Below are 25786 nucleotides of genomic sequence, written 5' to 3'. Positions count from 1 at the left end.
ACAGGAGAGCAGGCAGGGAAAGGTTAATCCATGCCTGACTGAGGGCAGGGCCTGCAAGTTTGATACACCTCCTGAAAAGGAAGCTCCTCTCATATTAAGCACATGACTTCAACCATATGAGGACACAACTCATGGCATGCAACAGTAAAGTTAATTCTGGAAAACACTAATGAACAAACCATCTAAATGATGTGGGAGGGGTACATCCTGGAGAAGGGCCCTAGAGCACCTGTACTGCATGCAGAAGGTCCTGTCTTCAGTGTCCAGCATCTGCAGGTGGTACTGGGAATGTCCCCTGTCTGAAGTTCTGTTGTTGAACAACTGTCAGCTTCAGCTCTCATGGCCAACAGCCAGGGGCAATGGGGGTTGTAGTTCATCAACATCTGGAGGGCCACAAGATGCCCATCCCTGGTTTAGACAATACTGATAAAGTTCCTGTGTTCCTACTTTCCACTTTGGGTTATGGTGCAGGAGAGGAGCAGGAAAGGAATATTCAAAAGCAGTGTCATCCCAGAAAGGGTCAGGAGAATGGCATATTTCAATAACCGGATGAAGGATCCCCTTGACTAATATAGTTTTGTAACACTGCGTAACATTAAGTGGTAGAACAGGTGGCTGTGCCGAATGTGTCTTCTGATGGAGCATGGTGCTTCAAGCTGTGAAAACAGCAGATGTGGGCAGTCAGTCATCTTGTGGCGATGAGAATGAGCCCTTGAGGACACATTTGTGCCGTTGGAGCTTCTGTGCCTTCTAACCTACAAATAGAAACATGAAGAACCTCATGTTAAGGCTCTTCGTTGCGGTGAACTGGATTCAGGCAGTTTGGTAGGGCTCTCTTCCAACTCCTGTAAAATACCAAATTATTTTTTGCCCTGAAGGATGGATTGGTACAGAACACAATTCTTTCTTCTTGAAAAGAAATAAAGATCTCATTATCTCCTACCACTATAATGGAAATAAACATGACCCAAAACATTGACAAATTTGCATCCTATTAGCATTCTTGGTTATGTCTGGAGCGCCCAAACTCAGATATGGCCTTTTATCAGGGTGAAAGTAAGTCATAATGGGGGGTCTCTTTAGATATCAAATCATGCCAGCTTTACTGTTCCTGCATCCCAAATGCATGTTTACAGAAATAAACAGTAGAAAAAAATTCACATTATCACACAACATTACATGTGAATAGCAAACAGGCTTTTGTGGGGAGATTGGAAAAGTTCTGTTGCTGCAAATTTAGGCCTAGTGCTTTCTACTAACTCTTCACAATTGTTTCCTTTATTTTATGCAGGATCTCCAATGTTACTACAGATGAAATCATGACAGACGTGATGCTGGGAATCTTAAGGCAAATTGCTTCAGATGTAATCAGTACAGAAAAACTGAGACTTGAAGAGGAAAGACGCCGTGCTGAAGAAGAGAGGCAAACATTCTTAATACTTGTAGTAGAAACCCTGAGACAAGGAGGTGTAGATTGGAATACATTGTGGTACTTGTGTGGATAAGCCAGCCATAACACCCTAGCACCACAACGGGAGCGGAGTCCTGGAGAGGCAAGGGTCAGCAACACCCAGTGGCCAGGCTTCCCCACCCATGCGCTCAGCCTGGGTGGGAATGGGCTCTACATGTGTACCAACACGTGTAGAACTCTACACAATGCTCCCCTTCCTCTCCCTCATTGTATGAAGGTGCTCTGTGATGCACATCCCTTTTACCTATTGGCCAAATGCATGGACCGTGAGGAGATATAAACCCCCCCCCCCCCCCAAAACATGCTGGCAGCAGGAGATGGATAACTTACACAGCCCCACCACCTTCATGCGCATTGTTTGAATGTGAATCTCTCATGTCAGGTGGGCTTGGTTGGGAAGGGGTTGTAGCTCAGTGGTCGAGCATCTGCTTCAGTCTCTGGCATGTTCAGCCCCAGACAGGACTGGGAAAGATTCCTGTCTGGAATCTTGGCTAGTCAGTTTAGGCAAAATTGAGCTACCTAGTCTGATGGTCTGAGCTGGTACTAGGCAGCTCTGTTCCTCTGTTATCAGCTCTAAGAGGTATCTGTTTCCTTTCATATCATTAAGTTTCTCTCTTCTAAATATTTGTACTTTGGTTGATTATTCCCTAAACATTGTATTTGCATTCATCTTGAAAATGAATGAATCTGGGAGGGAGGGTTTGAAGGGGGGGGAAAGGGAAAATAATGAATATGATATGTTTTGATAATTTGTTATGTTGAAATTGTTAATAAAACCATATTTTTAAAAAAGAAAATGAATTAGGATGACAGTAAATTGGCAGGACCCGGGCTGTTTAATGCAATGTGCTAGGAATTTCAGCAATGAATGTAATCCGAATATGGTTAATGGTACCTGTATCCCTGTAATATTTTGATGCATTACACTTAATGCACTAGTTTTGACACTGCAGTTTTTAAAATATGGAGATACTTGGTCGCTTAAGATTTTACTTGTCTGTCATCTGCCTATAATGTGTGTGTGTTTTTCTCCTCTCCTTAGGCAGAAGCAGGAAATGGAGCAGTTAATAGAAATGTTGAGCGACTCGGTGTGTATGGCATTGACAGAAGAAGTGGTGAAGGAAATGGTGCAAGAGATTTCAGCAAAGGAGTTAAAGTAAGCGGTAAAACACGGGGATTTGCCTGTGAAATGGATGTCAGGACCAGCCCTATGCAGAATATGGGCGGGGTCAACACGAAGGAGCTTTGAGACCTAGATGTTAAAAAGCTCAAAATTTCAAATGTTGGCTTCCTAACTCTCTGTGCCCTGTGTTTTCACAGTCATCTAGAGGAGGGGAACAGCCCCTTCTCACTTTCTGTGATAAAGTCTGCTCTTCTTCGGATCACACAATGTTTTATCTTGAAGTAAAACTACATAAAGTAATGCCAATCAAATGAGTTTTGTTTTTTCATCCCACCACAGCAATAACTGGTACAGTAATCTAGTTGAAAGGGACGCAGGTGGCACTGTGGGTTAAACCACAGAGCCTACGGCTTGCCGATCAGAAGGTTGGCGGTTCGAATCCCCGTGATGGGGTGAGCTCCCGTTGCTCGGTCCCGGCTCCTGCCAACCTAGCAGTTCAAAAGCACATCAAAGTAAACGGGAAGGTAAACGGCGTTTCCATGCGTGCTCTGGTTCGCCAGAAGCAGCTTAGTCATGCGGAAGCTGTACGCCGGCTCCCTCGGCCAATAAAGCAAGATGAGCACCGCAACCCCAGAGTCGGCCACGACTGGACCTAACGGTCAGGGGTTCCTTTACCTTTACCTAATCTAGTTGAAGAGAAAGAGGAGAGTCGACTAGACACAGAATATCTAGGTGGTGATGTAGAAAAATGGATCAGTTCATGTCATACTACAAATTGGCACATATTTTTCAATTTCTTTGTTGAAAAAGTCTTGATGCATCTCTGTGTGCAGAAGACAAGAGTTCCTATTTAAGCTGTTTCTGCCGTTCTTATCACCATAACAACCGGGAAGTTTTTAATCTTTGATGTTTTGCTATTTTTTATATATACTGTAAGCTGCCCAGAGTGGCTGGGGAAAGCCAACCCAATGAGCGGGGTATAAATATTATTATTATTATTATTATTATTATTTTCAATTTAGTCTTTGAAAATTTTAAAGTGGCTTCGTTCATTGACAGAAATCCTGCATTTTTCATTTTCATTTTGCTTTGTTACTGTGCTCTGATGCTTAATTTTGACCTAGGTGTGCCCTGGAGAAAGACCAAAGAGCACGCGTTGCCCGCTGCTCCAAGGAAGTCTGTGCTGAAATAATGGGTGTATTTTTGGAAGATGAGATTTTCCAGAGTGCTAAGGAGACCCTACAAGAACTCCAGTGTTTCTGCAAATACTTACAACGGTGGGTTAAATGAAGCTTTTCTGCAGCCAACTGACATAAAATGGACCCTTGACTAGCATGTCAAGTTTATCACAATTATATTCTACTCTTTCACAAAATAGCTAAGAGCAGCACATGTTAAGTCTCATTTTTATCTTTATCTTGTTACAGGTTTAATCTACTGTAGGAAGATAGGTTAGGTTGAGAAATGATTAAGAGCTATAAGTAAAATGATTTCTGAATGATGAATGGCTGTCCCAACAGTGCTTTTCTTGTAGGCTTCTCTAGGAAATTTTCATGTTGCCAGTAGTGGCCCAAGAAGGAAAGTTGCATTCCTTCTGGCCTCCATTGATTTGAACTTCTTTGATGTCTGCTTGGCAGGCTTTTTAAAATGGGCTTTGTAGATTGTAAATCAAATTTCAAAGAGAAACTGATGTTGAGTTGAACTGCTCATGGCAGGGCTCAGGGTCAGGGCATTTATGTGATGACTCCTGATTGCAAAATAATTGAGTGGCTTTTCATTTATTTATTTTTTAAATATACACAGCTTGATTGGTTTCCTTTAAAACCCTCAAAGTGGTTTATTTTGTGTGTATTTTGAAGACCTTTATTTTTCCTGAAATGTGCAAGCCTACAGGAAAATTACATGAACATGTTAAGAATGAATTGTAACATTTTTTGGTGACAAACCAAACCCTATGGTCATATTTGACTTAGCCAGCTTTCTGGTTGCAGTTTTGTCTGTGAATGAGAGCAGTTAAATAAGTAGGACCCTTCTTTTGTAGCAAGTGTTAATTGTTTATTGTTTTTATTATTATTGTAAAAGATACTGGATTCCACAGTGGCATAGATACTGTTGGATGTCTTTAGGCATTGTCCGCTTTTTATTTTACTGCTGTATGATTCGGTAATGGCCCTTGGCTAAGCAATAACTTTGATTTGAATAATTTTAATGAAATGCATTGATACTTTATCTTGCAGATGGAGGGAAGCTGTTGCAGCCCGAAAGAAATTGAAGCGTCAAATGAGATCTTTCCCAGCGGCTCCCTGTTGTGTAGATCCAAAACATAAATTGAAGGCTCTGTCTCCCAGCGCAGAATGTCCTATTGCCAGAGAGCACCTTGCTAAAACGATTGTAAACTTGGGACATGCAGGGAACCTTGGCATCTCCTGTCTTAGGTAAGTGCATTGTGGCCTGGTTCACACAATAGACTAAGACAAGCCTTGGCTGAAGCAAGAGCAGGAATGCAGATCTCTGGGGAGGAGTCTCTTCGGTGCTTTTTGCTGCTACGCTGTGCTGAGCTTGGCTAGACGTGCCACTCAGTTGGGGGCTTCTGGCTTAACCACAAGCTCGGTTTGGCTCAGCGCAGTGGTCCCCAAACTTTTCCAATAGAGAGCGCTTGAAAGCTGCTGAGGGCCTTGATGGACCACTTAACAGTTTTTCTGCCTGTCATAGCTATTGTAATGGGTTGTGCTAGGTACTGTATAATTTTTTACAGACATGCCACAGATGACCTGAATGAACGGACCACAGTTTGGAAACTGCTAGCTTAGTGCATTGTGCAGACTGGGCCACTTTTTAATTGACCACTCTATAGGTTATAGAAATCAGTGGATATACAGTTTCTGCTAGTCACGTCCCCATGTGAAAAGAAAGAAAATGTGCTCCTTTTCATCATCCTCTGACCCCCGCCCCCCGTGCTTGTATTCTTTGTGTCTATTGCAGGGCCAGTCATGGTTTGCTGTGGTCCACATACACAGTTTACGTGGTTAAAAACAGATGCATTTTGTTTTTTCAATGTTGAAATCCAATGTGTCCCATCATGTTTATTATGTCATATTTTGGTCATGTTTATTATTTTTTCAGTGTTGTGTGGAGGAGCCCCAAGTGAGTAAATACAATAAGCCTACAACTTAAGCGCATTTTACTTGTGTGCTCATTCAAACATTGAAAATGTTAAAAAAATTAAAAGGGGCAGAAAGGAAGTTCTAGGGAAAAATACTTTCTCAATATAATGTTGAGGCTATCAGTCCCTGAATTCTTTTACTCTTCAGTAATTCCCCATTAGACTTCTTTTTTTTCTCTGTAGACTTCTTTCTTCCCTCTGTATTAACAATTGTAGGTAAGGCACCTCTTAAAATTAATGTGCAACAGGCATCTCAATTGCAGCCATGTAGGTGATCACATCTGCAGCTAGATAGCTAGCTACTCCTTGAGGTAGCTTTGAAATCTCAGACAGACATAAATTCTTGTTAGTAACATTGGAATTCATGTCTTTGTACATGCTGGTCATATAAGAGGTTGTCATATACTTGCAAGATGGAAGGGGGAATGTGGACCAAATAAACACTTTGCTTATTTCTAGGCTCAGAAGTTTACAGAACAAGGCAATTCATCAAATGAAAGTGCAACATTTTTACCACCAGTTATTAAGGTATGTTAAAATTATTGAAGCTAAAGCACACATATGGCAAACTCCGGGATTGCCACCTGCAGTAACCCTAGAACAATTGTGAAGTGATAGATTCCAAAATGGATTTTGACTTGAATAAGTGCCTTTTAAAAAAGTACGTGTTCATGACCATCTATCAAACACTGAGTTAAAGACTGTTTTTCTTTATAAAGGAGAACTAAGGGGGCAATATCTGACTTCCTAGGTTAAACCTTATCATGTTAGTTGTAAAAAAATAAATTAAAAAAAAATCCTTCCAGTAGCACCTTAGAGACCAACTAAGTTTGTTATTGGTATGAGCTTTCGTGTGCATGCACAATTCTTCTTGTCTGTGGACTTCCCACGAGGCTCGGTGACTTGCAAGTTCCCACAGGCAGGGCCAGGGCTCTATGGAGGCAGCAGGACTGGAGTGGAGAATTGCTGCCACTGGGTGCCCTGCTGATTTCCTGTCTGCTTGCCCTGCTGTTCCTGCCACTGCTGGCCACTTACCCACCCACAAGGCCCTTTGCCACCCCCTTTGTCTTCTGCCTGCCTTGTTCAAAGGGAGCCCTTTCTCAGAGCACAGGGTTCTACACCAGGTGTCCAGGAAAGTACCTTCACCGCCAAGCCTAACAGCTTAAATTGCTATTTAAGCTTACTCCAAAGTAGCTAAACTTTTTCAAATTTTAAACTTTTCACTTTAATCAGCATTTGTAGCCACTGTGGCAGCAGAAGCGATCTGTCAGACACTGCTCCCAGACTACATCACTCTGTGGAAGGAGGGAGCCCCTTGGACTTTCCTCTAGAGTGTGGCAAGATGGGGGCAGAGAACTTGCCAGCAGTGCTAGCACTAATGCAGTAGCAAAAGAGCAACAGAGGAAAAGAAATCTGGAAATGGGCTGTGGGGAGAGGAGGAGGAGGAGGAGGAGGAGGAGGAGGAGGAGGAGGAGGAGGAAGAGGAGTATCTTGAGCTAGCCCTGATCCCAGATGCTAGGGTGATACTGCATAGATAAGCATGTATCTCTTGTTTTGTGTGCTTTGGCTATCTGAGCTCTGCTGTGCATCCCGTTCTGACTATTTCCTGGTTTAAGAACTCTACCAGCCAACCAGCACAGACACTTACTTTCCATCTTGGAGAGAAGCACAACCAGCCCTTGTTCCTGAAGATTCTGTACACTTGTAACAATCTGTTCTTATGCAGTCTTAGCCTTCTGTGTATGAAGAGAGACAAATAGAAATTTGCTTTTGTCTGAAGCAGATGTAACTGTGCAATGTAAGAGTATATGAGTTGCACACAGAGAGGGTTTGGATTGTGCTCCTAGATCGAATCAAGGCTCTATTAGATTAACAGATCAATACAGCATTTATAATCTACAAAACAATATGTAAAACAGTATTTAATCTATAAAACAATATTAACAACACAGGCAAAATAGCAACTGCAAAAAATAAACTAAGCATACACACAGTCTCCAGACCCCCATCACTCGTAATCTTTCGCTCTGTTCAGTTCATTAAAATACGCATAAAATGCACACAATTCCTGTTGCTAAGGCAGCTTAGCCAGATGTTGCGCCTGCTGGACTCCTTGCGTAGTGGGCCATGGGGGAGACACTGGGGCTCTTGGGCCTGCCACCAGTGGTTAGGTGGACTCTGGGTAGCTTGCCCAGGCGCTGTTGAGGAGAAGCTCACCCTCCTTGCTCTTGATAATCTGGAGGCTCATTCCCACTCAAGGAAGCCCAAGGCAAGCCTGTCCCTCCAGAGTGATGAGTTGCGGCTGCACTTGGTGTTGAGGCCGGCCAGGAAATCCAGCTGTGCCTCCATACCCAGGACACTCTCACTGCGCCATGGCCCATCCACCACCAGCTGCTCCCTGTCTGATCACAGAGATCATGGGGGAGTCTCTGTTAGTGGTCCCCCACGACTCAGAGGCACAGCTGTAACTCATAGGAGCCATGTATTCAGCCTTGTGGGCCCGATCCTGTGGAACTCCCTACCAACTGAGATTAGACAGGCCCCCTCCCTTCTGAACTTTAGGCCCTTGACACTCCTATTTCAGATGGCATTGCATGGTAGCTTTCTGTTTCTCTGTCAAATTTTAATTGTTCTTTGTGTTTTTAAACATATTCTGTGCACTGCCTAGAAATTCTGCATAATAATAAGTGTTATATAAAATAAATAATAAGAAATAATTTTGTGTGTGTGTGTTCCTAAGGGATGCAGTGTGGACTCCACTGGATCTGCCATCACTGGTAGCTGAAAACATTCCAGTGAAAGAAAAAGAGGTTTTTTGGAAAGTACTTCTCGTGTTGCCAGGCTATGAGGAATGTCCAGTTGGGGATCCCAGAAGGTATTTTTTGCATTCAAACTATGCCGAGAAAGCCAGTAGCTGGTGGTGTTGCCTGCGTGGCCCTCAGGGCTGACCTGTTATCAGCAGTACTGCAACCTAGTAGATGCTAGCCATTCAGAAGACACAAAATAATTTGGTTTGCTACTTGCTTATGTTGGTATTCATAACTAGAGACTTGCATGAAAATGTTTGGTTTTGTTGTTTTTTACTCCCTTGCCCAGCCCCATGTTGCTGAATGAAACAGTCTTCTAGTCCCTGGAGCTCCTTTTCATTAAAAGAGACATTAAAAGTTCTCCAGCATTGCTGAGGCCCCGGGAATCTTGGTGTCGGTGCCTATTGAACTTTGAATCTGGGTTAACTTCAGCCAGTTTTTCCTGTATGGAAGAATGCAAGCTAGCCATTGTGTTCTCCATGACTGTGCTATGCCTGCTATGTCCCTTGTGCCATTGTTCTTCCCTTTGCATAGAAGACGGGGAAAGTTGGGGTATTGGGTACTTGGAGTCCTGCCCTTAGAAGCTCCATTGCCTTGGCTCCTCCCATAATAGTAGTGGCTTTTAAAAACAGGATTAATGGTAGTAAGCAGTTAAGCAGAGAAAATAGGTATAGCCCAGGTGTGGAGAACCTGTAGCAGTCCAGGTGTTGCTGAAGCACTATTTCTTTCAGCCCCAGCAAGCATGGTCAATGCTCAGGGATGATGGGAGTTGTAGTTCAGCAACATGTTCTGCATGTCTGGTGTAACCAAACCAGTGCAAGCCACTCATGGTGACTTGTTGGAATCACTCGCTGACTGGTAAGTATGAATGAGATGTTGTGGGCCTAATGCCAGATAGGTTTCATGTCACTTCAGAATATGCCAGATATGTTTGTTTCAGTGGAGCCAGTTCACAGATTCAGCTGTGAGCAATCAAGTGATATACGTGCACCATAAACTTGCCCTTTCTTGCACTGTTGTTCCTATGCATATTTGTAGGATTAGGGTGTCAGGAAATCTCTTTGATAATAAGTGAATAAACCTGTTAATAATCTTCAAGCCAAGAATTTAGGAATATAGGTTTTCAGTATTTCAGTTAAGTTTCTAATGCTAACAATCTGTGCGCACTCACCTGGGAGAATTGCCCATTGAACAGAATGGGACTTGCTTCTGAGTAAACATGTATAGGATTGAGTCATATCCTTATCAACCTGTGTGACACTCCTTAAGATTTCTGAAAGGAATCTTAAGCATTACAGTTCAGTAAAGGCATTGGCAAATAGGAAAATTACCATATTGTGGCTGTACAAATTATCATATATATTATCAAATTAACAAAGTATCATATATATTATCAAATTAACAAATTATCATATATATTATCAAATTAACAAATTATCATATATATTAATAGTGATCTCATTTCTCTGAGTGTTGGTCCTTATGTAGCCAAAGCAGCACCACTCACCCACAAGAGGGAGGAATAAGGAAGTTCAGGGGACCCTCAAGATTTGCCTAATTACAAAATATATTTAGAACCCCATGGCCTGGTGGTCCAACCTGAATATGTTGGGGGGGCCATGGAATGCTGACTCTCTTGCTGGGGTGGAGTGTTTGTACATAGAACCAGGTGAATGAGAGATGTAATGGAATATGCTGAAGGAGGTCATGGTTGGCTATCTGAAAGAGGGAACAGGGTCGCTCTCCACTGCAACATTTTTGTGGCAGTCCTGCTTGTTTGCTTGTATAAAATGTTGACTGTAGATAGTAAATTCAAATATGATTCTTTTAGATACTATATTAACATGCAGATAGTTTGTGAATATTTAAATGAAGATGTCTGTTTCTTTCAACAAAGTAGCACACTCTGATAACAACACTATTATTTACAGGATCTAAATATTTGTCACTTTTTAAAGTGGTGGCAGAGTTTACAATTAATTTGTGATGCTATACTGAAAGTATATCTGGTCTTCTGTTCACAGAATTATAGCAGACTGGTTGAAAGCTAAGCTTATGATTGGTAAAAATTTGAAGGAAGATATGTCTGTGGTAAAAGGTGGAATCCAGACACTTGCATTGCATACTTCTCTTCATATGAAAAATGACTGGGCTGCTTGTATCAGTGTGTGTGTCAAGGTCAGTTCAAACATTGCTTGCTACATGTTAGTGTCATGAAAGGTACCGCAAAAGCTCTGCCTTTTGAAAGTTCAGAATTCAGTAGCCTGGTTAAGGCAGACTCACTGTATCAAACACATTCCTGTGCTTAAAGTTCTTTATTGGCTTTCATTTTGTCTGCTGGTGTTGCTTTATAAAGCCCTGCACCGTCTAGATAGGGAACCTTTTTCAGGCCCCAGGGCCCTGATGGAAGCTTCATTCCAGTAGCGAGGGATGCCAAACCCCAACACAATCACAGATATTTAACACACCCACCCACAAAGCTATTTGCCATGGAGGCAGAGGCACATATTTAATTATTATTAAATTATGCAATTATATTTCACCTATTTTCTTCATAGACATTTTTCTTAATGCATTTTTTTGTTATTTTGATTTTTAAAAAGAAGCCTTCAGTATCGTTTAACTATGATTTGTAGTTTGTTCCAATTGTGGTTTGCTTGGAGCAAAACAGACCGCAATCCCACATTCAGACATAATGCTAAGTCAGGAAATTATTGTTTTGTTTTCTCTTCACCCGAGGTGGGAAAGGCAAAACTATTATAGATCTGCACATTAACAGTAAGCCATTAATTTGTTTAACTTTTACTGCCCAATGTTGTTATACAGATTGGACTGTTTGGTCAGTATATTTATTCACGGAGAGTAGGTCAATTAGTGGCTGTTGGCCAGGACAGCGGACTGGCGTCTTCACGTCCAGGGGAGTCTGCCACCGAATGCCCGTTGCTTTGGAGCAAGCAGCAGGGAAGGGCTTCTGCCTTCTGTGGTGCTTGTGGCCAGCTTGTGGCTGTCTGCTGCTAAAACAGGATGCTGTGCTAGATGGACCCGTTGGTCTGATCCTGCAGGGATGCTTTTAGGTGTTGACATTTCCCCCTATTGGTTTGCTTTCCCTGTGTAGGTGACGGAGGGGACGCTCAGTCCCTCGGAGCTGAATGACCCAGAGACCCAGAAGGAGCTGCTTGGCACGAGGGGGCTGGTTCTCCTTCTGTCTCCTCGAGTGAGCAGTGAGGATGTTGTAGAGGAAGAGGTTTACTGGCTTTCAGCCTTGCTGCAGCTAAAACGGATCCTTCAGGCGAAACCTTTCCAACCAATTGTCCCTCTGGTGGTTCTTGTCCCAAGTCAGGGGGATGAAGCCATAGAAAAAGATGTAGAAGGAGGTATGAGAAGTTTCTGCACTTAGGGGTAATTGCTCTTTAAGTCAATTTTTTCATTTGGAAAATAGCCGTGTGGTTGTCTCTTCTTAATTCTGTGCCTTTTCAGGGGGATAATGGAGTAGTATCACTAAAGTGGAATGTGGTTTCTTTTAAAGGACTGATGCTGCCAGATTTGATTTCGGCTAACCTTATTTCAGGTTACAACATAGTTGTCATTCCAGATTCTGTGAATGGATTGCAAGGTACCAGCAAGGTAAGAACCATCTCCACAGAGAGGTTGTAATTTATACTCCTACCAGGTTTAATGATTTTTCGACACAGGGAGAGTATTATTATCAGTTGCATTTTAAAGCAACTCAAAAACAAAGCAGATTGTTTTTGCTTTGCAAACAAACCAGTGTGCTGATTAGAGTGTCAAGACTACAGCCTGGGAGACCAGGGTTGAAATCCCCACTCAGCCATGAGGCTCACTGGATGACCTTGGGTCACTTGCTCTCAGTCTGACCCACCTCACAGGGCTGTTGACATGCCACGCTCAATGCAGGGAGGCTTTTCATCTGGCTACCTGATAACCAGATTCCCCATTGAAAGCCCCTGTAGATGCCTTCTAGCTCCCAGTCCTATCTCAGGCTTTTTCCATCACTGCAGAGATTTTGGGCAGTCCTCACAGGAGCAATTGGTTGTGAAGGATGGAGTACCATCTCTTAATACAATTACATGAGCCTTTTCTGTTATTCCATACTCAGTTGATCTTGTCTACTAGAACCTTGTCTAATAGGGAAGGTTGTCTAATATGGAAAGGCATCGTCAGCATAGGGTTTTCACCTTGGTTTAGTAGATCATGGGAGTGGAAGCCTGTTTTTAGTAAGTTTTTTTCAGCTTCATGTTCATGTTCAGTTGTGTTGGGGGAAGGACTGGGTTTGAGAGCAGGACTGAAAGCATTTATGTATCAACAGAACTGACTCCCTTAATGTGGTGACTCATTGATACGGATTTTCACTTTATTGTCAACTAGTGAATTTGTCGTGTGTAATTCTGTCTACAGCTCTCTGAAGCTGTGCAGTGGCTGGTTGCTCAGTGCCCGAGCTCAGACAAGGTTCACTGCCAGACACTCATGCAGTATGTTGAAGACGGTGTGGACCGTGAGTTCAGTAAGCACTTCTACCAAGACATGAAGGAGAGATCCCTTGCTGGCTTGCCCTCTCAGGATCCAAGTGCCATAATAGAGCTGTACAATAGTGTGATACAGTTCCTGGCTGAAGTCGCCTCTTCAGAAGATCTCTGTGAACTCTCCTGGCCTGTTCCTGAATTTGCAGAGCCCGGGGGCAGCAAAGTGCTTCCGCATCTCCAGTGGAACACCCCCAGCCATCTGGGCTGGCTGAAGAAAGCCCTGCTCTCCTTCCAGATCCCTCACATGGATCTCCCTCCTTTGGGTGGTAAGAACTCCTAACCAGTACTGTTGCCTAGTAGCAGTTGAGAGACTGCTGTGTAACACACAAATAACATGCTAACACCCTAACAAATAACACCCTAACAGACCCAGTGTGGTGTAGTGGTTAAGAGCGGTAGACTCGTAATCTGGGGAACTGGGTTCGTGTCTCCGCTCCTCCACATGCAGCTGCTGGGTGACCTTGGGCCAGTCACACTTCTCTGAAGTCTCTCAGCCCCACTCACCTCACAGAGTGTTTGTTGTGGGGGAGGAAGGGAAAGGAGAATGTTAGCCGCTTTGAAACTCCTTAAAGGGAGTGAAAGGCGGGATATCAAATCCAAACTCCTCCTCCTCCTCCTCCTCTTCTTCTTCTTCTTCTTCTCTGAATTATAATTGTCTTGCTTATCACAAAAGAAAATGTATTAGAAAGAAAATGTTTCTCATCATGAGAGTCTTTAAGTTACTCCTTGCTTCCATCATGTTTTCTGTATTTTGTTGCATGTCTGTTTATTGTTCTGGAATTAAATTTTGAATTGGGAAGTAGCCATTTCCCAGATGTGTACACACGTGTGTTTGTGTGCATAAGGACAGAGTTATCTTTCTGTTATGCCCACTTACCTGAAAGATTTCCTTATTCTTACTGTACCAGATCTTGATGCAAGAAGCTTTGGAACTCCCCCTATATTTTCTTGCTCTGCTTTGCAAAAATGGGCCTAACATTTCAACAGATATTTTAACAAATGTTGACAGGACTCATTGGTTGAATCCTGGTTGTTATTTTTGTTGTTTCTGCTGTTGTTGTAATTATTATTAATTATGCTGTGCCCTGATACTTTGGGGGCAGAATGTTTCTGAATAGTTACCGGAAACCACAAGAGGGGAGAGGCGGGGGGGGGCCTCTTGCGCTCAGGTCCTGCTTGTTTCCCACAGTTGGCCACTGGGAGGACAGGACGCTAGACTAGATGGGCTATTGGCCCCATTTGGGGGGCTTCTCTTGCCTGCTTTGGCTCAGCTAATACCAGAGCAAAACTGAGCTGTAACATTGGCCATAGTTCTTTTCTGTTATTGTTAGGCAGAAACTTTAATGTATCTTCTCTTCCCTCTGCCCACCAGCTCCCTGGCGCCCTGTTTGTGCCATGATTTTCCAGTATTTGTCCCAGACTACCAGTTCTCTTCAGACCCAGGAGATACTTCAGTCTCAGGTAGAGAATTTGCTGAGCAGAACTTACTTCAAGTGGAAGAGTAGGAAATATGCCAGCTCAGAAGACAATGGCCCATCTGTGGAAGAGATCCCTTGGGATAGCATCTTGGCACTATGCATTAACCACAAATTGAGAGACTGGAAACCTCCACAAAAGCCAATAGCACCAGGTAGTAAATGTCTCTGGACAATCTCTTATCTACGTTTTTATTTTTTTTCTGTGTTCTGTATTACGTTGTGTTTAGCATATGTTAACTTTGCCTCTAGCCCCAGGAGTCTTGCCTGTATCCCTTGCTAACAAACTTATTATGGCATAAGCTTTCATGGCTTACACTTCCTCGGATGTGTGAAGTGTTATCGTAACTTCTGGTCTATATACACATGGAGTGGGGTGTGTGTGTAGAAAGGTCAGGGGTGAACGAAATCTGGAAAAGTACAGTGCTAATTGCATACTTAGCTGTGATAATTCACAGAACAGTTTTTGATGACTCGGCCATTCTGGCATTGGTAAACCAATTAACACATATAAAGGTAAAGGGAACCCCTGACTGTTAAGTCCAGTTGCGGACGACTCTGGAGTTGCGGCGCTCATCTTGCTTTAGTGGCTGAGGGAGCCAGCGTTTGTCTGCAGACAGTTTCCGGGTCATGTGGCCAGCATGACTAAGCTGCTTCTGGTGAACCAGAGCAGTGCACAAAAACGGCGTTTACCTTCCCCCCAGAGCGGTACCTATTTATCTACTTGCACTTTGATGTGATTTCGAACTGCTAGGTTGGCAGGAGCTGGGACTGAGCAAAGGGATTCAAACCCCATCGTGCGGATTCGAACCGCCAACCTTCTGATCAGCAAGCCGTAGGCTCTGTGGTTTAGACCACAGCACCACCTGCGTCCCATATTAGCACATATAATGTTCAAAAAATCCATTGCCTCCATTCAGTCCACAAGTTACACCATTGTATTTAAAGCCAACGATTTCATGTTGTAGTCTCACTGTGAAGTTCCTTTGTTTCAAGTTGGCTATTTTAAGATCATTCACAGAGTGTCCTTGGAAGGTTGAAAAGTCCCCCCCACTGGCACTTTAATATTGCCATTTCTAAGGTCAGGCCTTGTTTGCCCTGTACATTTAAAGCAGTATTGTGCCATTCTAAACAGTCATGGTTTTCCCCTGGGAAAGTTGTATATTGAAGGTGCTGAGCATTGTTAGTAGGCCTCTGTTCCCCTCAGAGAGCTACAATTCCTAGAGTTCCCTGGGAAGATGGATTGGTAGTTGAACTATTTTGCGAATTGTAGCTTTATGAGGGGAAGAGAGGCCTACTAACAACTCTCAGCACCTCCAATATACTACAGTTCCCAGGATTCTTTGGTGAAAACCATGACTGTTTAAAATGGTATGATGGTGCTTTGAATACATAGTGCATATGGGGCTCAGTTTTATGTCCATTTACCCTTTTGCATAGAGACTGGACTGTTTGCCCTGTGTAAAATGTGTTGTTGGTAGATGATACCATGTATCACATTGGAAGATGAGCAGGTGAACGGAGACATAGTGCTGCCAGAGTCAATATGTGGTCAGAATTAACATCTGGGATTGCCACAACGGCTGGTCTTTGTTATGTGGCCTGTTGCTGCTAGCTTGAGGGTCTCTCTGTAAGCAAGTACAGCCTTTACACCCAACGAAGTGTCATTGTGCAGAAGGGACTATAGATCATCTAAACTGCATTTGAGTACTTACAGCTGCAATGTGTGGCAACAAGTGGCCTTCTGTCATTTCCCCTTCCAAATCTTTTAGATTATGCCTTGGTACCAGTAATTTAATTACTGAATGAGTGTACTTATACTGAACGCATGGGCAGAAGGAAAAGATAGCAGTTTTGTTCAAACAAACATTTAGTGTTTGCATTCTAGAGCGACTGAGGCAGAGTTCCTCATTTCACGATAACTTCTGTTGAATCTGGAAAATCTATGTTACTTTTGATTTTATGTTGGGGTTCTGTGTGTCTTGCGTCTAACAGAAGCAGTGAGCAAAGATGGACAGACATATGTATATTTTTCTGAGGAGCAATTGAGAAAATTCACTCGTCCTGTTTTATGGGAAGAATCCAGATTAAAAACTCAGAAAGAAGTCCAGCAAAGTGAAGGATGGTGAGATTGTCTAACTTTTCTTTGACTTTTAGCAGCCCTGCCCTCTTCCCTTTCCTTTTTGACACTTTCGCCTCTCACAGCCTACCTCTGTTATTCTACCCCCTTAATTAACTAATTGGCACCAAGAGTGCTGGACTGAAGCCCAGTTTTGGAAATCAGTACTTGTGGCAATTATTTTAAGTTACTGCTTTTTGTTACCACTATCTTCCCCTGCAGGCTTCCTCTGCAGATCTTAGGATATTTCATTTCTGTAAATCAACAGGAATGTGTTTGAAACTTAGTGCTGCAAGAAACTGAGGTTCTGAGGTGCAGAGAAATTTTCAGAAGGCGATTGGAAAGTATCTGCAGTACCTTTATATCATCAGATTGATCCATTTGATTAGATCTTGGGGAGGTTGTGAGAATAGCTGTATTTGGATATAACACTGGCCATAAAGCTGTGTTTGTTTATTGCAGGAGTTGCCAACCCTTTTGGAGTTGTGGGCACATTTTGAGAGTGTTCTGGAGGTGCCAGGGACAAGATGGCTGCCATGGAGGAGCACGGCATAGCACAAAATGAGAGAGAACCCCACCCCTGGCAATCTTATGCTTGCCATGGGAAGTCAGCTACATCCTGCTGGCCCCCATTTTGGAGATGCTGATGCTGTTGTTGTCTAATAACAACAGGATGCATTCCTCAGTGTCAGGAAAAGACCAGAAGGTAGCCACAGCACTCTCATGTCACATAAATCACTAAGAAGTTACCTTAGTAACTACATTTTGCCCCATAACTTTCCAGGAGGGCTAGAGACTTACTTTTTTCCAAAAATGAAAGCTCACAGTCTGAGCACTTTCCCAGGGCAGCGCTGGAAGCCCAACCAGCCGGCTCCCTGGTGCCTGCAAGTGCCAGGTTGACAACATCTGATTTATTAGATAGGATCTCAGGTGAGATTACAGCCTGAACAAACTGCAACAAACATTGAGTGCTTAATCATAGTTTTTACTAAGCTAATCCATCTGTGTTTGTTGCCTCAGAGGAATTGATTAGCAGAGCAGGGAGTGTTCAAGCCATAGGCACCCACATAGAGTCCAGTTTGTTTAGTAATGTTTTGTGATCAGTGTTGCATCTGTGCTTAATAATGGCTGTGCTTAATAATGCATTGAATAATTATTGTTTGTCTTTCAAACAATAATTGAAAAGTTGTGTGAGAGAGACGCCCTTGGTGTGGGATGACACCTTCATTTGAAAGCTTCAACCTTTTAAACATGTCTATTCCCCTTTTAAACACACTGAAACTTTGATTTGAAAATGGATCCTAAAAGATTATGCAGCTGAGATCGAAAAGCCCCCCCCCGTCGCATTTGCAATCATATTTTGAGCCAAGAGGCATGGTGGTAACCTCAGAGCCGTCAGATTGCAAGAGAAGCTAAGTAGGCAAAATTAACAAAGAAACACAGAATTGTAGAGTTGGAACGGACCCTGAGTGTCATCTAGCCCAACCCCCCGCAATGCAGGAATCTCAGCTAAAGCACCCATGACAGGTGGCCATCAAATTTCTGCTTAAAGACCTCCAAGGAAGGAGAGTCTACCACCCTCTAAGGGAGGCTAAGTTTTTAAGCAGAGGTTGGACGGCCATCTCATGGATGCTTTCCTGCAGGGGGCTGGACTCTGTCACCCTCCGGGCAACTTCCAACTCTGCCATTCTATCCCTCTAAGAATGATCTGACAGCATACTTGAAAGCAGCACTGAAGCCATCAGAGGATGGGATAGACAAATAGGAAAAGTGGATATGGTGCAAACTGCCCGTGCAGACTAGAACCTCAGCATTGAGCAGACAGGAAAATGAAAGAGTCTTTAGAAGCACATTGTGGTTTTGCAGCTCTGGCTAGAATCTGAAAAAGACATTGTGGAACTAGGAAGGTATGGGGAAGCTGCAGCCCATGGGCTAAACTTGGCCTGCCAGGATCCCAAGTTGACCTGCAAGACTGTTTTCCCCAAACCCACAGCCACTCAAGTTGCATTTGATGTAGAGACAAGACATCAGGTGTGGGGAAGGCAGAGATGGGGCTTCAAAGGAACAATTGGGAGCTTATAGTGAGCAAGGTTTGCTTCTACCATTCATCAGTTGATGGGAGGTGGGAAAGTATTCTGCTCCTGCAGCATTTTGCCAGCATCTGCTACATGAAGGAGAACTTCTCTGTGCAGTAGATGCCTGCAAAATGAGGGCTTCTTTCTCTCTCCCCTGCTCCCCCATCAGCTGGTGGGAAGGAGAAAAAAATGCTTTGCCAGCCCTATGCTCAGTGCTTCCCAAAATGTAGAGTAGGGCTGAAAACTCCCTTTGCGCTGCAGTTCCCAAGCAGCTAATAGGAAACAGTCATTCAGGTGCTTGGGAACCCCATGTGAGGGATTTTGCAGGACAACTCACCTGTCAATTATGCTGGCATAAGGATGTTATGAGTTGGCCAACAAGGATGGGGCAGATAAAGATCTGTCCTCCAGAGCCAAAGAGGACTCTCACCCCAACCTAAACAAATGAAGAATTGGACTATCTTCGCTGCAATGAAACCTAAAATATTTAGATCTTTTTAGTTTTACAGACAACTAAGTGGCAGAGAGGATAGTGTTTTATATAACTATGTACAATGAGGAAAAACAGGTTTTTGTCTGCTGTTATTATACTAGATCTTGGCCATCTAGGGAAACTGGTTGACAGTAGATTCAGGAAAGTACTTCTTTACAGAAGTAAAAGGTAAAGGACCCCAGAACGGTTAAGTCTAGTCAAAGGCGACTATGGGATGCGGTGTTCATCTCGCTTTGGGCCGAGGGAGCCGGTGTTTGTCTGCAGACAGCTTTCTGGGTCATGTGGCCGGCATGACTAAACTGCTTCTGCTGCAGCGGGACACCGTGACAGAAGCCAGAGTGCACGGAAACATCGTTTACCTTCCAGCTGCAGCAGTACCTATTTATCTACTTGCACTGGTGTGCTTTTGAACTGCTAGGTTGGCAGAAGCTGGGATAGAGCAAAGAGAGCTCACCCCCGTAGTGCGGATTCAAACTTCTGACCTTCCAATCAGCAAGCCCAAGATGCTCAGTAATTTAGACCACAGTGCCACCTGTGCCCCACTTTACACAAGATGTGCTATTGGATATATGATTCATGTATTCATCTAAGATACAGCTAAATGGAACTTGTTAACACTGTTTTGATCACTTGTGCAAATAGCATGCTGGGCTAGATGGAAACTTGGGTCTAGTTCCAATAGAAGTGCTGTTATACTTACTGATATTTCATAATTCTGGTAAAAGCAAATAATTCCCTTTGCTTGATATTTTTCATTGCCTAGGTCCAAAATAAAAACTCAGTCTTTTGCTAAGCTATATTCTCATTCATTGTCTCCAATGGAATATTGTGCCAGCCAGCAAACTGTGAACAACAAAGAACTAAGTATTTCCAGTGGAGGAGATCTAACACAGGTCATTTCAGAAGCGGATCATCTCCCTGAGTACCTGTCTGCCAAGTTGCAACAGGAGAAAAGAGAGAGCAGGAGGTAAAAGTTTTTCTCCTTTTTGTAAGTTGTGGGACCCCACAAGTTAACATGATGGTGCTGAGTAATAGTTCACAATTCTTAATCTCTGTAAGTAGCCCCAAAGCTTTGAGAAAACCACTGTCATTCAGCCTCTTCCCCCACTCCCAACACACAGCCGCTCTGAGAGGATACCATGGTCTGTGGCTTGAGGTTTTTTAAGCCAGTTAGATGTACACGGTACGTAGCACAGCTTGTGAATACAGGCAATATCATAATTGGGTGTTTTTCATTCTTGGGAGTGTTTCATTTTGGCGCTGAGACATAGGTTTAGGTATCCTGTCCTGCAGTGCTTTATTTTTTCAAGAAAAATAGGTGCTGGAACTCACCATGAAGTTGTTAAGTAAGTCGTCAGGTGACTCAGGGCAGCCCTGAACAGATACTGGTTTGTCAACAGCCATGTTCACCTCCTACAAAGATGCTAAAAACTATGGCAAGCTGTCTCCGTAATTGGTTTGTTCCAGTGCAGGTCAAACAAATGCTCCCTGCCTCCCTTGTTCTCTTAGACTCAGGAGGGTGCCTAGGGCAGCTTGGAAGCGCCCTTGTGCAAATGTGCACGTGTGCAACTGTAGAAGGCTAGCTGGAAAGCTTAAAGGCTGCTGCCACTACACAGGAGATAGAGTGAAGAAAGGGAAATACAAATTGGCCCCATAGCTTGACCAATCATGGCTAGGAGCTAGATGGAGTCTTAGATCTTAAAAAATGGCCAACTTCCATTTTGACTTGAAATGTTGGTTTAGGGCTTCTCAGAAGTATGTAAAGGTCAGAAGCAGGTTGGGGTGAGCATTGACCTGTTTGGGGGTAATGGCGCCCATGTGAGAGGTGCCAGAACTTCATTCTGGTGCGCTCCAGCTGAAAAAAGCACTGCTGTCCTGTGAGTTGAAGGGTGAGCTGCCTCCAGGATCTTATTGGAACCAGCATTGCAAGCTTCATGTACCTCTGGAGAGTACAGATAGGAAACTTAACTGGAAAATACAAGTATTTGTTTCCCCTGAAAATTTAAAATGTACCGTTACACAAAGAAGAAAATGCTTGTTTCTTTGAACTTTCCTACCAACTCTTTGTTACTAAAAGTAATGACTGTACCACAATACGTTATATCAGAGTTTTAAAACAGGAAACATTTAAAACCAGCAAATAAATAGTCAGAGTCTGGCTAGACAAGGAGGAGTGGTGGGAGGCTACAGCTGGGGAACCCCTAAGGAAGCATCCGAGTGGCTCCAAGGCTCTGAACCAGGAGGAGTTGGTGGGATACAGAAGATAAGCCACAGGAAGAAGGTGGGGACAAATGGGTTGGAGGCTGAGCAAGCAAGAGGTTTAAGTAGAGTGAGGCAGCTGAGGAGGAAGGGGGAGGCTCAGATCCTCAGTTCTGGCAGCTGCTTCATTGGGTTAGTTCTGCCCATGGAGTTCCTGCTAGGTTTTGTCTCTCTGAACAAAAAATCAACCTTACTGCTCATCTCTGAGTTTTTGTGCTGAATCACAGTGGAACCAGCCCTGACATAAAGACACAGAACAATAGGCAATGAATATGTATAGCAGGTGGTCAAACTCGCCCAAAGTCCTGACTAGAAGCTGCTGCCAAAACATAATAAGGGTGAGTGCCAGCCATTTTGAGGGGTGAGGGAATTCCACAATTATGCCTCTGCCGATAATACTTCTCCCCTCTTGTGGTGGCATGTAGAATCCCTGGCCGACAGGAGAGCGTTCCCCATCAGTCTTCGCATGTATCTAAATTCTGAGCTGTTAGTAGCTTTCTGCGTCTGTTCAAACACCTTGAACTTGTCTCAATAGCATATAAGCAGCCAGTGCATCTCCTTCAGTGGATAGAGTATGATCATTTACCCATTCTTTTTGTCCTTTGCCTTTGTTGGCCTAGGTTTGAGGAGCAGCTGCAGCAGTTGTTAGTGAAAGACTCTGAGACATTCCAGGATTTTCCCTCTCTTCCTCTGTACCTTCCTGAAACTCTGGTGGCTGTGCCTCAGATTATCCATCCCCAAGCCAAAACACCAGTGCTGAGAAGCCCAGAGGTAAACTCTAGAAAAATAGAGTGGAATAAATCATATAGGGTTGCTATATTTACATGAAGTATCTGTAACTGATAGATTTTATAGTTTTGTGGGTGGGGGTGGTTGGAGAGGAGGGGCTGCTATGTATGGGTGTCAAATATGCCTGATTCTGGGCTTTGTGGTGATGGCGCTTTCAGCTTCTATGGTGATTTAATTTTCTCTGACTTAGTACACTTAAGCTATAAAACTTGATTACTATAATCAGTTTTCCTGGAAAGCCCACATGTTTTGGGGTTGGATCTAAACATAGTTGAACTTCAGTCACTTTGGAATCAATGGAACTTTTGTCATGACCAGTTTATCCCATTGATTCTGGTGAGATTTAGGTTCCACTAACTTGGGTTGCATCCAGTGAAGTTGCCCCATGTATTGCGCAGGAGAGCTTCTCCTTCCTCTCTTTTCCCCATGTGCCACCGATAAAATCTGCTCCGGTGGGGGGGGGGGTAAGGAAAAGAGAGGGGAGGGTAGTTTCATTTTACAAGGGGAAGTCTTTGCATGAATGGGATGGTCATTATAGATCAGGGTGGGGAATCTGTGGCCCTCCAGTTGTTGCTGGAGTGGAGCTGCCATCCCATTGGTTATGCTGACTGGGGCTGCTGGGAGTCCAGCAACGGTGAAGAGCCACAAGCTTCCCATCCCCACTGTAGAGAGTGTAAGCCACGGGTGCCACACGGTTGTGCCACTTCTGGAGAGGGGCAAGAGGGCAACCAGCCTCAACTTTGAGATGGGATCAAACCTACAATTCTTCCTGCCTCTTGGACACTCTTTCCCAGCCCAGGAGAACTAGAGGCAGAACCACTCCTTGGAGGGGGCCCTTGAATGACCCTATGCCTCCCTTGAACTTGAATTGCAACACCCCCTCCCCCAAAAAGTAGGCACCGCTCTACTGAAGGAACATCTAAGCAGGGTTTAAATTTATAATTGTTTTCTATAGCCTTTTAGTGTCCCCAACAATTTGCCGTGTCCTACAGCAACATGTGTGTGAATGAATGTGGTTATTCTAGGCTGTTAGATTAAGTGCTTCTGGTTAGGGGGCAGGTTGGGTGTGCTGCTAAACTGTTGGCTTTCTCAAAAAATATTTTATACTGTATTAACAATTTTCTCTTTTGCTCTTTAGGCTGCAAGTTGGACAGAATTGAGAGACACAGATACCCCTGTGTCACAAAGATTTGCCTATTTAAAACAACTAATCAGGGCTAACAAAGAAGAAGAAATGACTTGTGAGCTCCACCTGTCAACATTGCTGGACATGATAGATGCTTGATCAGAGTTGACCCGAACGTGTGAGGCCAGAGAGCTCATAATGGATGATGAATACACATGATTAGCCTACAATTTCTGCGTAGAAAACAATGGAGGCTTTTGTGGATGAATAGTTCTTTCCCTTTTGTGGATGAATAGTTCTTTCCCTATCATACAGTACTTGTATATGTTTGCACAATAATGTTACATGAAGATGAATTGGTCCTTAGGTTTTACATTTTAATTTTAATTTTGCTCTTTTCCTGTACCCACTTCCTTGGAGTAAGCCTCCTTAAACGTGGTGTAAGCCTCATTGAACTCCTCCATTCTGTTGATGAAGCCAGCTGCTGGAGCCCACATAGACAAGAGTTGATTCTATGCATGGTGGGGAGAGAAAGAGGAGATTGCCTCTGATTCCATAATCAAATCTCAAATATTTGTTTGGGAACTGGTCTGATGCGTTTCTCGTTGCATATGCATAAGGCCCCATTCAAACACTGTGCTCCCACATGAATGGTTGCTGGTATTGGAGACAGGGCAAATGTGTGATTGGATGGGAAGATCAGGGCACTGTTGCTCATGCTCCCCACCATGTGTAGGGGAGACACTATTGACTCGCCTGGTCACTTCATCAACTTGGCTGCTGCTCTGAGAAAGTATGACAACCCTTTATCTGTGTTATTTGCTCTGCATGAACAAAATGAATTATGTGTCCCTGGTGGTGCGTGGCACTGCTGTGCATCCCTGTGTGGAATTGACATCCATGGCGCAATTTCCATATGTGAAGTTGCCTTAGTAAGATTACTGCCTTGTCACAAAGGAGGCTCAGATTGGAGGCTTACACAATAAGACGCTTTAGGGACTTACGTTTTGGTACATGCGTTCAGAGGTGTGTTATCCGTGCTATTACAGATTTCTTGTCTTCAGCAGAGGCAAATTGGGAGGAACCAGAGATCTCTCTTGATAAAAACTGAAAGAAGTACTTGGTGTTGCAAAGGGCAGATACCTGTATATAGAGATCAATTTCAGCAGAAGCTCTCACCCAGAGGTTGCAGCTCATGTTGCAGATTTATTATCTAAATATGATGAAACCAGTGTTCTCTGAAACAGAATGACCAAAGATGATTGGACGTCGTGTTGTTTCCATTTTACATCATGTAGTCCAAGGGTAGCTTGCTTTCACATGGCATTTAGGCACCAGAGTGCTGTGATAAGAATTCTCACCCAGGATGGTTTCAGATCCACCTGTTTGCAGTGCCAACGCAGGCTGCTGAAGCTCTTTCATGCATTTTTGGGATACTTACGCTGCCATTTTCATTAAGGAAGGGAAACAAGTAAATTGTAAGGTGGAAAGCGGGTGTAAAAAAATACTGGAAAATTTTGCAGCACCTTGAGAACACTAGACTGCTTTTGTTAAATTACCATGGACAATCTGGTTTGTGTATGTGTTTTAGAAATGGTCTGTCCTGCATTTTGCTTAGATTTTCATATTAGGAAATAATTTCTTAAGTCTGTATCTTTATCAAGAGGAAAGCAACTACCTGGGGAAAAAAAAATCTGATATGCAGAGCTTGTAAAGTTGGCAAGAGCTTCCTTTCCCAAGAATCAGTAACTTCATATTCTGCATATTTATTTTAAATTTTGTGTTGCTTTCTGTTTTAAGTTGTGCTATTTTACAGCGTCCTTTCTAGTTAAGTATGTGTGATTTTCATACGTACATTTATACTGTATTAGGCTAACTTCCAAGGCCCTGATGCTTTCTTTCCAATATTTCAGATATTATATTTAGGTTTAGGGTCTACTGTAGCTATTGTCTAATAAATAAAAACTATTCTGACACTTGTGAAGTGTTGCTTAAAATTATTGCTTAGTGTCATCTATGTACATGGTGCTTTTCCAGGATGCCTGTTTGGCAGGTCCACAAGAGGCTTGCAGTTAAAAAATATGTAAACAGAAGGAAAATCACAAAGGAAGTGGAGGAGATTGAGGCAGAGGTAAACAGAAATCATATGTGATTCTTTCAAATACAGGGACTTTGGCTCAGTGAAACATGGTACTGAGACTAAGAGGGAGGGTTCCAAAAGCTTCCTGGGGAAAGTAGTTTTCAGGAGGGCTTTGAAGGACTTGAGAGCGCTCAAGGACTCTCTTCCCCTGTTACTCACTGCTAGATTAACAATGGCAAAGCACTAGAAGACATCCCATTTGAAT

At 43.3% G+C, this 25786-nt stretch overlaps 1 protein-coding gene across 1 annotated transcript in view; it reads left to right on the top strand.

Annotated features, from left to right (window-relative positions):
• MCM3AP (minichromosome maintenance complex component 3 associated protein) overlaps positions 1-25417 on the top strand; it is a 53336-nt gene extending 27919 nt beyond the window's left edge. The window contains exons 15-29 of the mRNA XM_081015444.1: positions 1292-1423; positions 2514-2627; positions 3719-3871; positions 4832-5029; positions 6217-6285; positions 8498-8632; positions 10589-10742; positions 11680-11938; positions 12091-12188; positions 12981-13371; positions 14478-14735; positions 16576-16705; positions 20031-20234; positions 22147-22297; positions 23454-25417. Coding sequence (XP_080871570.1) covers positions 1292-1423; positions 2514-2627; positions 3719-3871; positions 4832-5029; positions 6217-6285; positions 8498-8632; positions 10589-10742; positions 11680-11938; positions 12091-12188; positions 12981-13371; positions 14478-14735; positions 16576-16705; positions 20031-20234; positions 22147-22297; positions 23454-23600 — 2593 coding nt within the window. The 3' untranslated portion in view covers positions 23601-25417. The remainder of the gene's footprint in view (positions 1-1291; positions 1424-2513; positions 2628-3718; positions 3872-4831; positions 5030-6216; positions 6286-8497; positions 8633-10588; positions 10743-11679; positions 11939-12090; positions 12189-12980; positions 13372-14477; positions 14736-16575; positions 16706-20030; positions 20235-22146; positions 22298-23453) is intronic.
• Positions 25418-25786: the final 369 nt, after the last annotated feature.

The sequence above is a fragment of the Podarcis pityusensis genome (assembly GCF_964106645.2).
Source record: "Podarcis pityusensis genome assembly, chromosome: 1".
Classification (NCBI taxonomy): domain Eukaryota; kingdom Metazoa; phylum Chordata; class Lepidosauria; order Squamata; family Lacertidae; genus Podarcis; species Podarcis pityusensis.
The sequence above is the reverse complement of the archived record's forward strand: the minus strand, read 5'-3'. Positions and strand labels throughout refer to the sequence as shown.